This window comes from Coregonus clupeaformis, chromosome 15 (assembly GCF_020615455.1).
Source record: "Coregonus clupeaformis isolate EN_2021a chromosome 15, ASM2061545v1, whole genome shotgun sequence".
Classification (NCBI taxonomy): Eukaryota; Metazoa; Chordata; class Actinopteri; order Salmoniformes; family Salmonidae; genus Coregonus; species Coregonus clupeaformis.
Window position 1 is genome coordinate 64276406 of NC_059206.1, and position 19337 is coordinate 64295742.

At 46.3% G+C, this 19337-nt stretch overlaps 1 protein-coding gene across 1 annotated transcript in view; it reads left to right on the top strand.

Annotated features, from left to right (window-relative positions):
- adamtsl3 (ADAMTS-like 3) overlaps positions 1–19337 on the top strand; it is a 170460-nt gene that overhangs the window by 109033 nt on the left and 42090 nt on the right. Inside the window, exons 15-19 of the mRNA XM_045225474.1 lie at positions 1408–1618; positions 2358–2505; positions 5031–5115; positions 11094–11389; positions 13041–13173. Coding sequence (XP_045081409.1) covers positions 1408–1618; positions 2358–2505; positions 5031–5115; positions 11094–11389; positions 13041–13173 — 873 coding nt within the window. The remainder of the gene's footprint in view (positions 1–1407; positions 1619–2357; positions 2506–5030; positions 5116–11093; positions 11390–13040; positions 13174–19337) is intronic.

Sequence of the window (19337 nt, forward strand, 5' to 3'; positions counted from 1 at the left end):
ACACTAGTCTATCACAGAGCCTGTATTACTGTAGTACACCTCCTGGACAGGACACTAGTCTATCACAGGGCCTGTATTACTATAGTACAGCTCCTGGACAGGACACTAGTCTATCACAGAGCCTGTATTACAGCAGTACACCTCCTGGACAGGACACTAGTCTATCACAGAGCCTGTATTACTGTAGTACACCTCCTGGACAGGACACTAGTCTATCACAGAGCCTGTATTACTGCAGTACACCTCCTGGACAGGACACTAGTCTATCACAGAGCCTGTATTACAGCAGTACACCTCCTGGACAGGACACTAGTCTATAACAGGGCCTGTATTACTGCAGTACACCTCCTGGACAGGACACTAGTCTATCACAGAGCCTGTATTACTGTAGTACACCTCCTGGACAGGACACTAGTCTATCACAGAGCCTGTATTACTGTAGTACACCTCCTGGACAGGACACTAGTCTATCACAGAGCCTGTATTACTGCAGTACAGCTCCTGGACAGGACACTAGTCTATCACAGAGCCTGTATTACTGTAGTACAGCTCCTGGACAGGACACTAGTCTATCACAGAGCCTGTATTACTGTAGTACAGCTCCTGGACAGGACACTAGTCTATCACAGAGCCTGTATTACTGCAGTACAGCTCCTGGACAGGACACTAGTCTATCACAGGGCCTGTATTACTGTAGTACAGCTCCTGGACAGGACACTAGTCTATCACAGGGCCTGTATTCCTGCAGTACAGCTCCTGGACAGGACACTAGTCTATCACAGGGCCTGTATTCCTGCAGTACAGCTCCTGGACAGGACACTAGTCTATCACAGGGACTGTACTACTGCAGTACACCTCCTGGACAGGACACTAGTCTATCACAGGGCCTGTATTCCTGCAGTACAGCTCCTGGACAGGACACTAGTCTATCACAGGGCCTGTATTCCTGTAGTACAGCTCCTGGACAGGACACTAGTCTATCACAGGGACTGTACTACTGCAGTACAGCTCCTGGACAGGACACTAGTCTATCACAGGGACTGTACTACTGCAGTACAATGTCATTATTATTACTGCAAGTAACAGAGAGGACATGTCAAACATCTTCTGAGCATATATATTCTTCCTACATCTTTGTGTGGTTACAATTACATCTCCTCCTATTCGATATGCCCCTGTGTTCTGTGTTATGCATATGCTATGTCACTGAATTAAGTGTTTCAGAGAGTCACAGCCATGTAATAGCTCTGTGTTAGCTATGCCTATGCTATGTCACTGCATAAAACCTCATGGAGAGCAAAAGCATCTTACAGCTCTGTGTTAGCTACTAATATGCTATGTCACTGAATGAAGCATCATAAAGAGTCATAAGCATCTTATTGCTGTTTCTCCCCTGTTTCTCCCCAGGTGGGAGCAGGGTCCCTGGACGGAGTGTTCGGTGTCGTGTGGGGAGAGCGGCGGGCTGCAGGAGCGCAGCGTGGTGTGTGTTGAGGACGACACCCACGGACAGATCACTCAGGTGGAGGAGTGGAAGTGCACACACTCCCCTCGGCCAATCACGCAGCAGAGCTGCAACAGCTTCACCTGCCCACAGTGGGTTGCCATGGAGTGGTCCCAGGTGAGCTATCAAGTAAAAACATATAATCAACGTTTATTGGTCGCGTACACAGTTTAGCAGGTGTTATAGTAGGTGCAGCGAAATGCTTATGTTACAAACTCCAACTCCACCCTCTGGAGAGCCATGCGGTTGTAGGCGGAGCAGTTGCCGTACCAGGTGGTGATGCAGCCCGACAGAATGCGCTCAATGGTGCATCTGTAGATGTCTGTGAGGGTCTTAGGGGCCACACCGAATTTCTTCAGCCACCTGAGGTTGTAGAGGCGCTGTTGTGCCTTCTTCACCACAATGTCGGTGTGGCGAGACCATTTCAGTTTCTCAGTGATGTGCACACCGAAGAACTTGAAGCCACTGCCTCTGTGAATTGGCTACCAAGCCTCTGTAAACTGGCTATGAAGCCTCTATGAACTGGCTATGAGGCCTATATGAACTGGTTATGAGGCATCTATGAACTGACAATGAACTGTCTTTGAGACAGATTGCAAGATATGTCCATAATTTGCTCTTCAGTTTAATTTCAAACTTTCACATACAGCATTAATTCAGCTTTACTGTATATGGTAAGAACAGTATCTTATGTGCACATAACATATAACATTTATATAAAGTCAGTATTACGTTTATTTAAACGAGTGGTTGGTTATAGTGTGTGCTATTGTAACTGTGTGTGTGTTTGTGTGTGTGTGTACGCGTGCGTGTGTGTGTGTGCGCATGTGTGTGCACGTGTGTGTGTGTTTTGCAGTGCACAGTGACGTGTGGCCGTGGGTTGCGGTACAGAGTGGTCCTGTGTATTGACCACAGGGGGCAGCACACTGGTGGCTGTAACACATCTCTCAAACCACACATCAAAGAAGACTGCCTGGTACCTGTCGCATGCCACAAACCCAGAGGTACAGTATCCACTGTGTCTGTGTTCATGTGTGTGTCTGCCCACTATCCACATACAGCTAATACTGTCAGCCTCCCCCTGTCCACAAACAGCTAATACTGTCAGCCTCCCCCTGTCCACAAACAGCTAATACTGTCAGCCTCCCCTGTCCACAAACAGCTAAGACTGTCAGCCTCCTCATGTCCACATACAGCTAAGACTGTCAGCCTCCTCATGTCCACATACAGCTAAGACTGTCAGCCTCCTCCTGTCCACATACAGCTAATACTGTCAGCCTCCTCCTGTCCACATACAGCTAAGACTGTCAGCCTCCTCATGTCCACATACAGCTAAGACTGTCAGCCTCCCCCTGTCCACAAACAGCTATTACTGTCAGCCTCCTCCTGTCCACATACAGCTAATACTGTCAGCCTCCCCCTGTCCACATACAGCTAATACTGTCAGCCTCCTCTTTTCCACATACAGCTAATACTGTCAGCCTCCTCTTTTCCACATACAGCTAAGACTGTCAGCCTCCTCCTGTCTACATACAGCTAAGTCTGTCAGCCTCATCCTGTCCACATACAGCTAGGACTGTCAGCCTCCCCCTGTCTACATACAGCTAATACTGTCAGCCTCCTCCTGTCCACATACAGCTAAGACTGTCAGCCTCCTCATGTCCACATACAGCTAATACTGTCAGCCTCCCCCTGTCCACATACAGCTAATACTGTCAGCCTCCCCCTGTCCACATACAGCTAATACTGTCAGCCTCCCCCGTCCACATACAGCTAAGACTGTCAGCCCCCCCTGTCCACATACAGCTAAGACTGTCAGCCTCCCCCTGTTTACATACAGCTAATACTGTCAGCCTCCTCTGTCCACATACTGTTATGAGTAAATCTCATTCTGGCAAGCAAATATTTACTCAGCAGACCATTAACTGAAACCATAGGGCTTCATTATCACAGCTAGATATGGCTGAGGGACAGGAGACTGGGGTGTGTGTGTGTATGTGTGTGTGTGTGTGTGTGTGTGTGTGTGTGGAGTGTGTGTGTGTGCGGAGTAATGTGGGTTTGGCTCTAGACTTCCAGGCTTCAGTAATGATGGCAGAGAGTCAGAACTGGCATCGTGGTAGACATCTGGAGTAAATGGTGGGTGAAAATATGAGCTTCTTGAGAGAGAAATATGAGCTTTTTAAAAGTGTCCCAGTGAAATAGTAAGGATGATCATTTGGTTGAGAGGAGGATATGTATTGTAAATCAACCTCCCCTCTCTTCTGATTTAGTAGTCTGATGATTGGTTTGGTCGTTTTCATACTGGGGTGAGTCAGGGTCAGTCAGGATCAGTCAGGGTCAGTCAGGGTCAGTCAGGGTCAGTCAGGGTCAGTCAGGGTCAGTCAGGGTCAGTCAGGGTCAGTCAGGATCAGTCAGGGATCAGTCAGGGTCAGTCAGGGTCAGTCAGGGTGAGTCAGGGTCAGTCAGGATCAGTCAGGATCAGTCAGGGTCAGTCAGGGATCAGTCAGGGTCGGTCAGGGCTGGGGTCAGGGTCAGTCAGGGTCAGTCAGGGTTGGGTCAGGGTCAGTCAGGGTCAGTCAGGGTCAGTCAGGGCTGGGCCAGGGCTGGGTCAGGGTCAGTCAGGGATCAGTCAGGGCTGGTTCAGGGTCAGTCAGGGTCAGTCAGGGTCAGTCAGGGTCAGTCAGGGTCAGTCAGGGTCAGTCAGGGTCAGTCAGGGTCAGTCAGGGTCAGTCAGGGTCAGTCAGGGTCAGTCAGGGTCAGTCAGGGTCAGTCAGGGTCAGTCAGGGCCTTGCACACACACACAGTCCCCTAACCCTAACTAATTATAACCCTAACCCTAAACCTAATCCCTAAGCCTAAAATAGCATTTTTCCTTGTGCGGGCTGGCGAAATGTCCCCACAAGGATAGTAAAGACAGCGAGAGATGTTCCACACCTTGCAGTGTTAACCTAGGCGAACCCTTGTGCCCTTGTGCATGTGTGCATTTCCCCAAGCCCTCTGAAATACGCTATCAGAAAATGGCAGTGGTGGAAAAAGTACCCAATTGTCATACTTGAGTAAAAGTAAAGATAACTTAATATAAAATGACTCAAGTAAAAGTGTAAGTCACCCAGTAAAATCCTACTTGAGTAAAAGTCTAAAAGTATTTGGTTTAAAATATACTTAAGTATCAAAAGTAAAAGTATCTCTACCCACATGTACATATTACCTGAATTACCTCGACTAACCTGTGCCCCCGTACATTGACTCTGTACCGGTACCTCCTGTATATAGCCTCCCTACTGTTATTTTATTTTACTGCTGCTCTTTAATTATTTTAAACAGTAAAATAAAGTACAGATACCCCAAAAAACTACTTAAGTAGTACTTTCAAGTATTTTTTACTTAAGTACTTTACACCCCTGAAAAATGGGTAGATATAAATAAATATGGGAACGTGGCCTAAAACTCTCTTTCCCTGATCTGGAGTCAGTTACTGTACGCAGTGTAAGGCAGCTGACTAACTATGTGTGTTTAATATCTGGTCTAGAGTCAGTTCCTGTGGAGGCCAAGCTGCCCTGGTTAAAGCAAGCCCAGGAGCTGGAAGAACAACGCACCGCTACGGAGGAACCAACGTGAGTAGAGGTACACACACTCAAGTCCACACGGCATGCGCAAATACACACAGACGCAAGAACACACACACACACATACATACACAAGCCAGGGAACCTAGATGGAAGTCTACTTCTGCCACTGTCTCTCTCTCTCTCTCTCTCTCTCTCTCTCTCTCTCTCTCTCTCTCTCTCTCTCTCTCTCTCTCTCTCTCTCTCTCTATATATATATATATATATATATATATATATATATATATGTTTCCAGAACATTCTGAACTCCCATAGAGCTATATTATTAGAGCTGTTAGAACTGTGTTCCAAAAGGCACTCTTTTCCCTGGTGCACTACTTTTGACCATAGATAAGCCTATGGGCTCTTGTCAAAAGTAGTGCACTATATAGAGAATTGGGTGGCATTTGGGACACAACCATAATTGATCTCTTCCATCTCTGTAACGTTAGCCCCCATTAATAACAGCCACTGGGACAATCACAGTCCAATACAGGCCCCCTAGTAAAGCCACAACCCTGGCCTTTGCCAGAGGCAAGTAAGAGCAGTCCCCAGCATCAGACACACACACACACACACACACACACACACACACACACATGTATTCACACTCTGAAATATACACACACACACTTACAGTGCATGCTGGCAGGCACACACACGCATATAAACACACACATGAAGAAGCAGACATACACACACTCGGCGCATACCTCCTCCGCTGTGGTCGGCTGCGGTCTACCAAAGGCATCTATCACAGGGGTTCATTAAACACAAGTATGTGGAGTAAATGCATGTGGTCCTTTCCTGCAGTCAAATTACCAAAACACCCTCTAGTGGCCTCAAGGATGGAACGTTATTTGTCATTTCATAATTAATTAACATTGATTTTAAAAACCCGCAGAAAATCCGGTGTTTCTATGTCAAACGGTTTTGTTATATGTTGGGTCTTCTGTAATGTATATAAAGTGTAATATTGGGATGCAAACTCAAAATGTAATATATTTCAACTCTGTATCTGACATGGTACAGGTGTCTTCTATTTTCTAAGCCCATACCGTGTGTGTGAGGTGTATACTTTTGTTTCAAAGTAGATTTGTTTAAGACTACCAAGAAACACTCTGTGTGACCCTGATTTAGCCCAATGCAGTAAAAGGTTAAGAGTTCACAGAGGAGAGAAACCGAGCAGTAGTTGAACAGCTTATCAGGGACACAGGAGATCTGGCAACCCTCAGTGTAGTCAGAGCAAAGGGTTGCCAGATGTACTGTTTCTCCTGATAACTTGTCTTGTATTACGGTTGGAGTACCTAACCCCTATCAGAGACAGACTTCCCTTTAGACGTTCCCTTTCCGCACGGTTACTCATCTTGCTATATATAGGAGAACAGTGGGAGTTGAGTTGCCAGGTTTGGGTGGGGGGAGATCAGGAGATGATCACTGCACATTAGGATTCGGTTGTCCACTCCAGGATTCCGGTGGTGTGTGCGTGCATGCGTAGAGGCTGAGTCACTGAGCAGGGCGGTCCGGATATCTCCAACACAAGCCCTTATCACGGGCCTGATAACACACTCACACCATCAGAGCTTATCCACAGGTCTGTGCTAATGTCCTGCTGGCTTTCCTTTCCTTCCACTGCTGGTGATGAGACTGCTGCTGTGGTCCTGTTAGTACTGACAGACACACCCTGGGATCTGTCAGGTCTAGAGGCTCACACACACCTCACACCACTCAGTCACACACCCATACACACTCGTAGACACCACCCACACCCCTTGCAGACACATCCTCAGAGAGTTCCCTACACACACACACACACACACACACACACACACACACACACACATACACACACTCGCAGAAATCTCATACACCTCCCAGACACATCTGCAGAGTTTGCCGCACACACACACACACACACAGATACACATACACAGTTGCTTACACATACACTTCCCCACTTGCTTCAAGATGTCCACCATTGTTCCTGTACACAAGAAAGCAAAGGTAACTGAACTAAATGACTATCGCCCCGTAGCACTCACTTCTGTCATCATGAAGTGCTTTGAGAGGCTAGTTAAGGATCATATCACTTCTACCTTACCTGACACCCTAGACCCACTTCAATTTGCTTACCGCCCCAATAGATCCACAGACGATGCAATCGCCATCGCACTGCGCACTGCCTTATCCCATCTGGACAAGAGGAATACCTATGTAAGAATGCTGTTCATTGACTATAGCTCAGCCTTCAACGCCATAGTACCCTCCAAGCTCATCATTAACCTCGGGCCCTGGGTCTGAACCCCGCCCTGTGCAACTGGGTCTTGGACTTCCTGACGGGCCGCCCCCAGGTGGTGAATGTAGGAAACAACACCTCCACTTCACTGATCCTCAACACAGGGGCCCCACAAAGGTGCGTGCTTAGCCCCCTCCTGTACTCCCTGTTCACCCATGACTGCGTGGCCACGCACGCCTCCAACTCAATCATCAAATTTGCAGACGACACAACAGTAGTTGGCCTGATTACCAACAATGACGAGACAGCCTACAGGGAGGAGGTGAGGGCCCTGGCGGAGTGGTGCCAGGAAAATAACCCCTCCCTCAACATCAACAAAACGAGCTGATCGTGGACTTCAGGAGACAGCAGAGGGAGCACGCCCCTATCCATATCGACGGGACCGCAATGGAGAAGATGAAAAGCTTGAAGTTCCTCGACGTACACATCACTGACAATCTGAAATGGTCCACCCACACAGATAGTGTGGTGAAGAAGGCTCAACAGCGCAACAGCGCCTCTTCAACCTCAGGATGCTAAAGAAATTAGTCTTGGCCCCCAAGACCCTTACAAACCTTTACAGATGCACAATTGAGAGCATCCTGTTGGGCTGTATCACCACCTGGTACGGCAACTGCACCGCCCGCAACCGCAGGGTTCTCCAGAGGGTGGTGCGGTCTGCCCAACGCATCACCGGGGGCACACTGCCTGCCCTCTAGGATACTTACAGCACCCGATGTCACAGGAAGGCCAAAAAGATCATCAAGGACATCAACCACCCGAGCCACGGCCTGTTCACCCTGCTACCATCCAGAAGGCAAGGTCAGTACAGGTGCATCAAAGCTGGGACCGAGAGACTGAAAAACAGACTGTTAAAACCATCACTAGCCGGCTAACACCTGGTTTCTCAACCCTTCACCTTAGAGGCTGCTGCCCTATATACATAGACATGGAATCACTGGTCACTTTAATAATGGAACACTATTTTTCATATGTATATACTGTATTATATTCTATTGTCTTTTAGTCAATGCCACTCCGACATTGCTCATCCTAATATTTATATATTTCTTAATTCCATTCTTTTACTTTTAGATTTGAGTGTATTGTTGTGAATTGTTAGATACTACCGCACTGTTGGAGCTAGGAACACAAGCATTTCGCTACACCCGCAATAACATCTGCTAAATATGTGTATGTGATCAATACAATGTGATTTGATACACACACACACACACACACAGCCTCCCCACCGTCTCTTTCACCCTCATTAGTTCTTAACGTCTTTGGAAGTAAAGCACTTGACATCTTTAGTTCATTCACCCCCATACACAGAAGAGTCTGGTTTCTGCATTTTCATTTAGATTCTGACATCATCATGATCTTTCTTAATGACATAGTCTAAACATGACAGACATGCACACAAACACATACACACACACACACACACACACACACACACAAACACCCACCGGTCCAAACATGACACACAGCGGCTGTGAGGGAATAGCAGGTCCCATAAAACGGAATCACAAGCGCTAGAAGAATGTTTAGACAGCGGGACCAGGGTGTGTGTGTGTGTGTGTGTGTGTGTGTGTCTGTGTGTGTGTGCGTGTGTTGACTTTCTCATCTGGCTTTGGGGGGTGATTGGACAAACATAACTACTTTCACAAATTATATTACTTTTATAAGCAGCAGAAAAAATACAAGACATGAAAATTGTCACGATTTGATTTCTGTCACCTCAAACATTTTTGTTTTGTTTATGAAGGAATGTTATTTTGTGCATTCTTCATGCTCTCTCTCTCTCTCTCTCTCTCTCTCAGTCTCTTTCTCTCCCTCCGTCTCGCTCTCTCTCTCTGTCTCTCTCTCTCTCTCTCTCTCTCTCTCTCTCTCTCTCTCTCTCTCTCTCTCAGTCTCTTTCTCTCTCTCCATCTCTCTCTCTCTCTCTCTCTCTCTCTCTCTCTCTCTCTCTCTCTCTCTCTCTCAGTCTCTTTCTCTCTCTCTCTCAGTCTCTTTCTCTCTCTCTCTCTCTCTCTCTCTCTCGCTCTCTGTCTCTCTCTCTTTCTCTTTTCCCACCTCTCTACCTCCCTCCCTACTGAGTATAGATACAACACACTACAAATGTAAAAGACATCGTTCTTTCCCTGAAATATACTGTGCATCCAAAATGTACGTCATAGTGCAGCTTTTGAGTTCAGTCGGTCTGTGTTCAGTTAGGTTGGCTGAGCCAGAAATTGTCTGTCATTCAGTGTTAGTCTGCATCCCAATGGCATGATTTTCCTACACTCTTAGAAAAAAGGTTTCCAAAACGGTTCTTTGCGGAGGGATAGGGTTCTACCAAGAACTGATTTGATCAGAAGAACCCAAGGGTTCTTTGTAAGGCAAAGGGTTCTATCTAGAACTTTTAACATCCTAAGAACCGTTTTTGGAAGAAAGGGTTCTTTGATGATTTTTTGGAAGGCAAGAAGGGTTCTACATATAACCATATATAATATTTCCCAGCTTGCTCTATTGCAGGGAGATTTTCAGAATTGTTTGTTTTACTGTAATATCTGTTTTTGCATGTACATTGATTGGTTAATACACTTTATGCTACACAAAGATAAATAACATACCGTTTTCTAAAGTAATCCAATCTGTTAATAATTGGATTTATTGCATCTGTTACTGAGATGGTTGTTCTAGTTTAGATGATTGAGGTAGTCTCAGTATTCAATCTTCCCTACCCTGGCAGTCATTCTGAATGCAGGTTGCAGGTGATTAACAATTCCACTTGTTGGATATTCTAACTCTGGCTGGATTCCAATCGGAATTACACATCACTTTGCAAACCAGCATAATGTGACTTGCAGGCCTGATGTGGCCTGTAAACCAGGAGATTCCTAACACCGCTGCGTTAGGGTATAATTAGGCCCTCAAATAAAGGCCTTATGATATATGTAATGTATTGTTATAAATAATTACATTTTAAAGGCTAATAAGGCTGGTGGAACTGTTCATAGAGGGTTCTAGGAAGAACCTTTAGATGATAAAATGGTTATTGGTAGAACCCTTCATAGAGGGTTCTAGTTAGAACCATATACAGGGGGTTCTTTGAAGAACCCTACATAAAGGGTTCTAGATAGAACACTCTGCAAAGGATTCTACCCAGCACCAAAAAGGGTTCCCCTAAGGGGACAAACTGAAGAACCCTGTATGGTTCTACTTAGCACCTTTTTTTTCCTAAGAGTGTATGAGCCTTGGTCTAAAGTAGTACACTGTATAGGGAATAGGGTGCCATTTGGGATGTATCCCTAGTACACCTGACACCTGCCACAGCTGTGTTCACTGGGGGATTGAAGACTATTTCCCTGCTCTGTGTTTCTTTCTATATCTGTGAAACAGATGTTTCCATAACAGCTCTCAAGCAGTGCTTCTTGTTCACTTTTTTATGTTCCTGTGTCACTATCTTAAAAGATCTGAATTGAGCCATCGTCCACGGCCAAAGCTACATTAAGATTTTGTCTCAGAAAATGTCCAGATGGAGTCAATGCTTTTTCATTGGGAGTTACAACGTAAATGATTGTCCGAAAAAAAACATACAAATTGTAACGACTTAATTTGTACTTTTGATGGTCAAAATGGACATATACAATTTCATCCGTGTTCATGAGTCTCAGGGTATCCTAACTCCATTTCCTGACTCTTCCTCTCTGTTTGTACTCTCCAGGTTAATCCCAGGGCCGTGGTCTCCCTGCAGCGCCACCTGTGGGCCCGGCAGACAGACACGGGAGCTGAAGTGCCGGGTCCTCCTCTCGTTCACCCAGACGGAGGTGGACCTGCCCGAGGAGGAGTGTGGCGACGAGCGGCCCCATCTGGAGAGGCCCTGCGACGGGGGAGCCTGTACTCTAGGCCCAGGCTTCTCTCCCAACCTCCAGGATCCTCAAGGCCCTCACACCCAGGGAGAGGAGACCCACCACTGGGACTACAGGGGATTTAGTGGCTGCTCGGCCTCCTGTGCTGCAGGTGAGATGCACCGGTGCTTCACCGAAACCCAAACGTTGTCCCAAACATTGTAACATTGTTATCCCAACCATCATACCAAACATATTTTCCCAAACATTATCCCAAAAAATCATACAAAACATATTCTCAGACATCAATACAAAATTCCAAACACTACTAAAAAGACTTGTACTCTAGCATTATCCCAAACATGCAACATCATTGTTTACACGGTACAACTGGTAATGACTCAAAGAACTCCTTCACTATAACCCTGTGAGATAGCTTCCTTATAAAAGTTTCATGTTTATTTTATACAGGATGGGATTCTCATAGTCATATATAGTAGATCAGGGGAGTTGAACTCATTTTTCCCCGGGGGCCGCATTCGGTCTTCAACGAGGTTCGGAGAGCCACACTGAAAATGTGTTATATTTCCTTGCCATAAAAATGTGCTAAAAATTGTCCTCTGTCCATCATTTTGGGAATTTTCAATGCTCCCTGACTGTCTAGTGATTATTAGCGAGCTGAACAGACAAGAAACTGTATGAATATAGGTCCATTATCATTTCTACACAGTTTTGATTTGGTTTTAATCGTTTTAAAGTATATTGAGTTAGTTACCCCCCCAAAAATTGTTATTCATTTAGAAGAAAATAAATACTCCAACCTGCGGGCTGTATGTTTGACGCCCCTGCAGTAGATGCTTTGTTTCTATCTCAGTGTCCCTGTGTGACCTCTTTGTTTCTCTAACTCTGTCCCCACCGTCTCCCTCTCTCAGCTCTCCCTCTCTCAGTTCTCCCTCTCTCAGCTCTCCCTCTCTCAGCGCTCCCTCTCTCAGCTCTTCCTCTCTCAGCTCTTCCTCTCTCAGCTCTCCCTCTCTCAGCTCTGCCTCTCTCAGCTCTTCCTCTTTCAGCTCTCCCTGTCTCAGCTCTCCCTCTCTCAGCTCTCCCTCTCTCAGTTCTCCCTCTCTCAGCTCTCCCTCTCTCAGCTCTCCCTCTCTCAGCTCTCCCTCTCTCAGCTCTCCCTCTTTCAGCTCTCCCTCTCTCAGCTCTCCCTCTCTCAGCTCTCCCTCTCTCAGCTCTCCCTCTTTCAGCTCTCCCTGTCTCAGCTCTCCCTCTCTCAGCTCTCCCTCTCTCAGTTCTCCCTCTCTCAGCTCTCCCTCTCTCAGCTCTCCCTCTCTCAGCTCTCCCTCTCTCAGTTCTCCCTCTCTCAGCTCTCCCTCTCTCAGCTCTGCCTCTCTCAGCTCTCCCTCTCTCAGCTCTTCCTCTCTCAGCTCTCCCTCTTTCAGCTCTCCCTCTCTCAGCTCTCCCTCTCTCAGCTCTCCCTCTCTCAGTTCTCCCTCTCTCAGCTCTCCCTCTCTCAGCTCTCCCTCTCTCAGCTCTCCCTCTCTATGTTGCTCTCTGTTTTCTGTCTCCTCTCTGTTTTTCTCTCTTTCCTCATTCTCCCTTGCTCTATTTTTAAAGGGTATAATTCTCCACCTAACCCCGCCTCTCTCTCTCTCTCTCTCTCTCTCTCTCTCTCTCTCTCTCTCTCTCTCTCTCTCTCTCTCTCTCTCTCTCTCTCTCTCTCTCTCTCTAACCCATTCCTCTCTCTAACCCCATTATCCCCCCCTCTCTCTCTCTAACCCTGTTACCCCTCTCTCTCTAACTATGTTTCCCCTCTCCCCCAGGGAGACAGACAGCAGTGATCAGGTGTGTGAGCCGGGGGAGAGGAGGAGAGGAGGTTGACGACTCTCTCTGTGACTCCTCCAGCCACCCTCCAGTCATGGACCGCATCTGCAACCCCGAGCCGTGCCCCCCAAGGTGAGAATCTAACTGCCACTGCACACACATTAGGCAATCCTCTGACTGGCTGGCTAGGTTGTAATTCAGGCTAATCACAACAACTCATTTACATTCTATGTTTGACTAATGACAGATACTGCCAGGAACCTACTTCTGTTGTCATGCAGCGATACACACTCATTAGCATACCCCTGTGTGTGTGTGTGTGCGTGTGTGTGTGTGTGTGTGTTTTTCAAGTTTGATGTTTTATTAGTTGTATGTACAGGATACACGTGGTATAACCGTCCAACAAAATGCTAACTTTCAGGTTGCTTTTTGACAACGCAACAACAATAAGAAATAATAAAAGATAAGATTACGAACATAAAGTAAATGGCTCAGTAGAATAGAATAAACATTTGAGCATAAGTATAATACAGGAAGGCATAAATTATAGTACAATATTTACACGTCTCAGAGAAAGGGGGATTAGGGGGCAAGTGTTTAAATTGTGCAGTATTAGCAATAGTAAAAAAGAGTCAGTTAGCAGCAATTGTGATGTGTGTGTAGCGTGTGTGTGTCTGTGTCTGTGTGCGTGAGTGAGTGAGTGAGTGAGTGAGTGAGTGAGTGAGTGAGTGAATGAGTGAGTGCAAAGGTGCAGAGAGTCAGTGTAGATGGTCAGTCCAGTTCAAGTGTTCAGCAGTCTTGTAGATAGAAACTGTCTCTGAACCTGTTGGTATTAGACCTCATTATCCGAGGGAGTGAACAGCTCATGGCTGGGCTGTGTGGAGACCTTGATGATGCTTCGAGACTTCCTCAGGCACCGTTTCTAGTAGATGTCCTGGATGGGTGGGAACACGGCCCCAGTGATGTAGTGGGCCGTCTTCACCACCCACTGGAGGGCCTTGCAGTCATAGACAGAGCCATTCCCATACCAGGATGTGAGGAACCGGTCAGGATGCTCTCGATGGTGCAGTGGTAGTATTTGGAGAGGATCCGGGGTGTTATGCCGAATTTCTTCAGCCGCCTTAGGGAGTAGAGATGCTGTTGTGCCCTCTTGACAAGAGTGGTGGTGTTGTTGGTCCATGTCAAGTCTTCAGTGATGTGGACGTGGAGGAACCTAAAACTGCTGACTCTCTCTACTGCAGTGCCGTTGATGTGGATCGGGGCGTGTTCCCTCCTCTGCTTCCTGAGGTCAACAATCAACTCCTTTGTTTTGCTGATATTGAGGGAGAGGTTGTTGTCCTGCTAGTTCACTTACATCCTCCCTATAGGCTGACTCAGGCCTACAACCGTGGTGTCATCAGCAAACTTGATGATGGAGTTGGTGTCGCCACACAGTCGTGGGTGAACAGGGAGTACAGCAGAGGGGTGAGGACACACCCCTGGGGGGCCCCTGTGTTAAGAGTCAGTATGGAGGAGGTGTTGTTGCTAATCCTAACAGCCTGTGGTCTGACCGTCAGGAAGTCCAGGATCCAGTTGCAGAGGGTGGTGTCCAGACCCAGGGCTTTGAGCTTGGTGTCGAGCTTGGGGGGAACAATACTGTTGAATGCTGAATTTAGTCAATGAACAGCATTCTCACATAGGTGTTCCTCTTGTCCAGATGTGTTAGGGCCGTGCGTGTGTGTGTGTGTGTGCATGCCGGCGTTGGTTTGTGTATGCTTCTCTTGTCATACCCATACACACATTAACAAACCCCCACCCTGCCGTTACTATGGTTACTCATCATCTCCCTCGGTTACCATTGTCCAGTGAAGCCAAACATTCTCTGTCACCCGGGATGTTTGTTGACGACCAATCGGATGTTTCTGTTCCTGTAACAACATCCTGTTGTAGTAAACGTGGAGCCAAGGTAAACACGGTAGAAGCACAGCGTAACCGTGTTCTCCTCTCGACCGTGTCGCTCTAACTGAAACCTTCCCTTTACTGTCTTATTTAGGCATCTGGTTGTTTGTTTCCCTTCTGACAAGGCCTACTGCACAGTAGGGTTGCGTCCCAAATGGCACCCTATTCCCTATGTAATGCACTACTTGCTGGTCAAAAGAAGTGCACTCTATAGGGAATAGGGTGTCATTTGAGACGCACCCCAAAATTAATTGGAGAGGGAGTGGGAGTATATGTTATAGGTCCTCTGGCAGAAGTGAATGTCGTTTGAGAGAGGACAGGTTCTCAGAGGATAAACAAAGACAGATACAGGTAGACACACACAGTACCCAGAGCCAGACCTAAAGATAAGGATCAGCCAACCAAGCCCCAAATTGCCGTCACAATCCATGGAATTAGCGTGTGTAGTTTTTAACATACACAGAACACAGGTGGTTCCAATATCATTGGCAAGGTCTCAACTAGTGTTTTTTTAAAAACTTGTTCTGAAATCATTTATGTCTCAGCCATGCATGCCTTCAGAGACATAGGCTTAGTCAAAAATGGCACCCTATTCCCTGCATAGTGCACTGCTTTTGACCAGGGCCCGAAGTGCACTAATAGAGAATAGGGTGCCATTTGGTACGAAGCCATGCCTTTGGAGTGAAGCACAGCTTCTAAAAACAAATCATTTTTCCTTCAACGTTAGAATAACTTGGAAATTAGGTTCATCTTTGTAATTAAAGTTAGGATAAACATTGCAAATACATTTCTGTTTTCTATGGTGGAATCAAACTTAGAATAAACATTTAGATGATTACTGCATCATGGAGAGGCTTGAATAGTAATACAATTGGAGTTTGTGGTCTAACATAACAACTACTAGTGGCTTCAGGAGTAACCTGAGTAAAGTTGTTTCTCCAACCGCAGAAACACAGTAGACTCTCTGGCCCCAGAGTTGAGCTCACGCAAGGCTCGTTCATTCAGATAGAAATGCATTGTATAGAACAGACATGTCTCTCTGTTGGGTAGAATGAAGAACTCTATATGTTGCATTTCTATTTCCACCCGGTATGTTAAACCCTACTCAATAGCCCTGGTTTAGGTAATGAAGAGACCACAGTGGTTCCAACTTTTGCCAGGCCCTATGACTCCACACAGACAGCCCTATGATACCACACAGACAGTCCTATGATACCACACAGACAGCCCTATGATACCACACAGACAGCCCTATGATACCACACAGACAGCCCTATGATACCACACAGACAGTCTTATGATACCACACAGACAGCCCTATGATACCACACAGACAGCCCTATGATATCACACAGACAGCCCTATGATACCACACAGACAGTCTTATGATATCACACAGACAGCCCTATGATATCACACAGACAGCCCTATGATACCACACAGACAGTCTTATGATATCACACAGACAGCCCTATGATACCACACAGACAGCCCTATGATACCACACAGACAGCCCTATGATACCACACAGACAGCCCTATGATACCACACAGACTGCCCTATGATACCACACAGACAGCCCTATGATATCACACAGACAGCCCTATGATACCACACAGACAGCCCTATGATATCACACAGACAGCCCTATGATACCACACAGACAGTCTTATGATACCACACAGACAGTCCTATGATACCACACAGACAGCCCTATGATACCACACAGACAGCCCTATGATACCACACAGACAGTCCTATGATACCACACAGACAGCCCTATGATACCACACAGACAGTCCTATGATACCACACAGACAGTCCTATGATACCACACAGACAGTGGGCATGGAGGTGGGCAGGGATGTGGGTGCCAGCCTGTACCAGCCAGGAGCAGCATTTACATTTGTCCCTGGTCCTGGGTGTATCTCAATAGTCTAAAGCAGCTCCCCTCCCTTCATTTCCTTCCCTTCAACCACACTATTTAGATACACCTCAAGTCTGTAGCACTAAGACAGTGGGCATGGAGAGGTTGGTAAGAGTGTGGATGCCAGCCATGCCATGGACCAACAACACCACAACTCTTGTCAAGAGAGCACAACAGCATCTCTACTTCCTAAGGCGGCTGAAGAAATTTGGCACGCCGCCCAGGGTCCTCTCCAAATACTACCGCTGCACCATCGAGAGCGTCCTGACCGGTTGACCCTGGCCTTGTATGGGAATTGCTCCGGCTATGACCGCAAGGCCCTCCAGCGGGTGGTGAAGATGGCCCAGTACATCACTGGGACCGTGATCCCACGCATCCAGGACATCTACTAGAAACGGTGCCTGAGGAAGTCTCGAAGCATCATCAAGAAGACCCCACACAGCCCAGCCACCAGCTGTTCACTCCCTTACCGTCGGGCAGACGGTATCAGAGCATGAGGTCTGATACCAACAGGCTCAGAGACAGTTTCTATCTACAAGCTATCAGACTGCTGAACACTTGAATCGGACTGACCACCTGCTCTGATTCTCCGGACCTTAGCACACATGCACACACCCACACAGACATACACACACACACACACACATATACACTACCAGTCAAACGTTTGGACACACCTACTCATTCAAGGGTTTTTCTTTATTTTTACAATTCTTTACATTGTAAAATAATAGTGAAGACATCAACACTATGAAATAACACATATGGAATCATGTAGTAACGAAAAAAGTGTTAAACAAATCAAAATATGTATTATATTTGAGATTCTTCAAATAGCCACCCTTTGCCTTGATGACAGCTTTGCACACTCTGTCACATAAATGCATATAAATCAGTCACGGATATTTGTATTGTAACGAAACTTGGTACACATGTTCCAAACACTGTGAAGACTGATCATATGCAAGAAAACAAATATGGTCAGCAGGGTAGTGTATGGTTATATCTGTGGCTAACAGTGAACGGTCGTAACAAGACAGAGAGAGAGAGAGAGAAACAGAGAGAGAGAGAGAGAGAGTGTGTGTGTGTGTGTTGGAGCGAAAGAGGCAGGAACATGGTTAATATCCAAGGAACAGACTCTGATTGATTCTAAACGGCTAGTCAGACTGTGCTCTCATTAAGAGAGCATTTGATGAGAGTTAAGCATATACACACACACACGCACACACATCAAAGATTGTTTTCCCAATCACTAACCCCTTGCCAAAGGCAGCAGGACAGCTGGCTCAGAGGGCTAATGCTCGCTGCGTTCAGGAAAAAACTGATCTTGATTAAGATGAAATCGTTTTATTGACACTAATAAGAGCAGTGTTTTATCACAATACATAAAAACAGAAATAAAACAGAAATAAAGAGACCATTTAGAGTAGAATAACTACTTTCATCGCAGGTTTTGTCGAGCAGTAGAGCTTCTCTTGTGGTCGGCTGCATCAAAGTTTCTATTTCATGAAGATGATGGTTATTGCAGAGTAGAACACTGCTATGCTATTTATTATGAGAACTGTTATACAGACGTCTCAAAGGATGCGTCCCAAATGGCACCCTATTCCCTACATAGTGCACTACTTTTGACCAGATCCCTATGGGCCATGGTTAAAAGTAGTACACTATACAGGGAATAGGGTGCCATTTGGGATGCCCAAAAATACTTGTGATCCCAGTCAGAATAAAGCCCTGGGAGTGTTGTCTCTGAGGTACTAAGATGGTATGGTATTCTCATCAGTTATCTGGGAGCTCTTAAAATAGACCCCTTAGATAAACAGCGTTTCCTCTTTTGCTTTCTCACTCTTACATAAGACGGTGGATGAAGGCACCATGTGTGCATCACAAATGGCTCCCTATGGCATCTGGTCAAAAGTAGTGCACTACATAAGGAATAGGGTGTCATTTGGGACACAGCCACCATCTCTCTGGTTCTCTCTGCTACCGCACAGCAAGCCTGGAACCAACAGGACCCTGAACAGCTTCTACCCCTAACGCCTCGATCACACCTACAGCGTCATTGCGTTTTGATACACCAGAAGTACGTTCATTTCCAATGGAATTCTGCGTTTGCCTTGCAGCATTGCGTTGCAGAGGCAGTTGCAGTGCGTTCTATGTGGTGCATACGTTGGATTTATCGAACATATGCGTCATATTGTATGCATAGACGGCTTGACAGAAATGGTAGCAGAAGGTGATTGTTGAACTTTTGTTGCACACATATCCAGATGATGCTGCGTACCATTTTTCACAATAACGCTGTCGGTGTGATCGAGACGTAAGCCATAAGACTGCTAAATAGTTAGTTAAATAGTTAACCAATAGACTATCTTCATTAACCCTTTTCTCACTAACTCTTTTGACTCATCACATATCAGATCAAATCAAA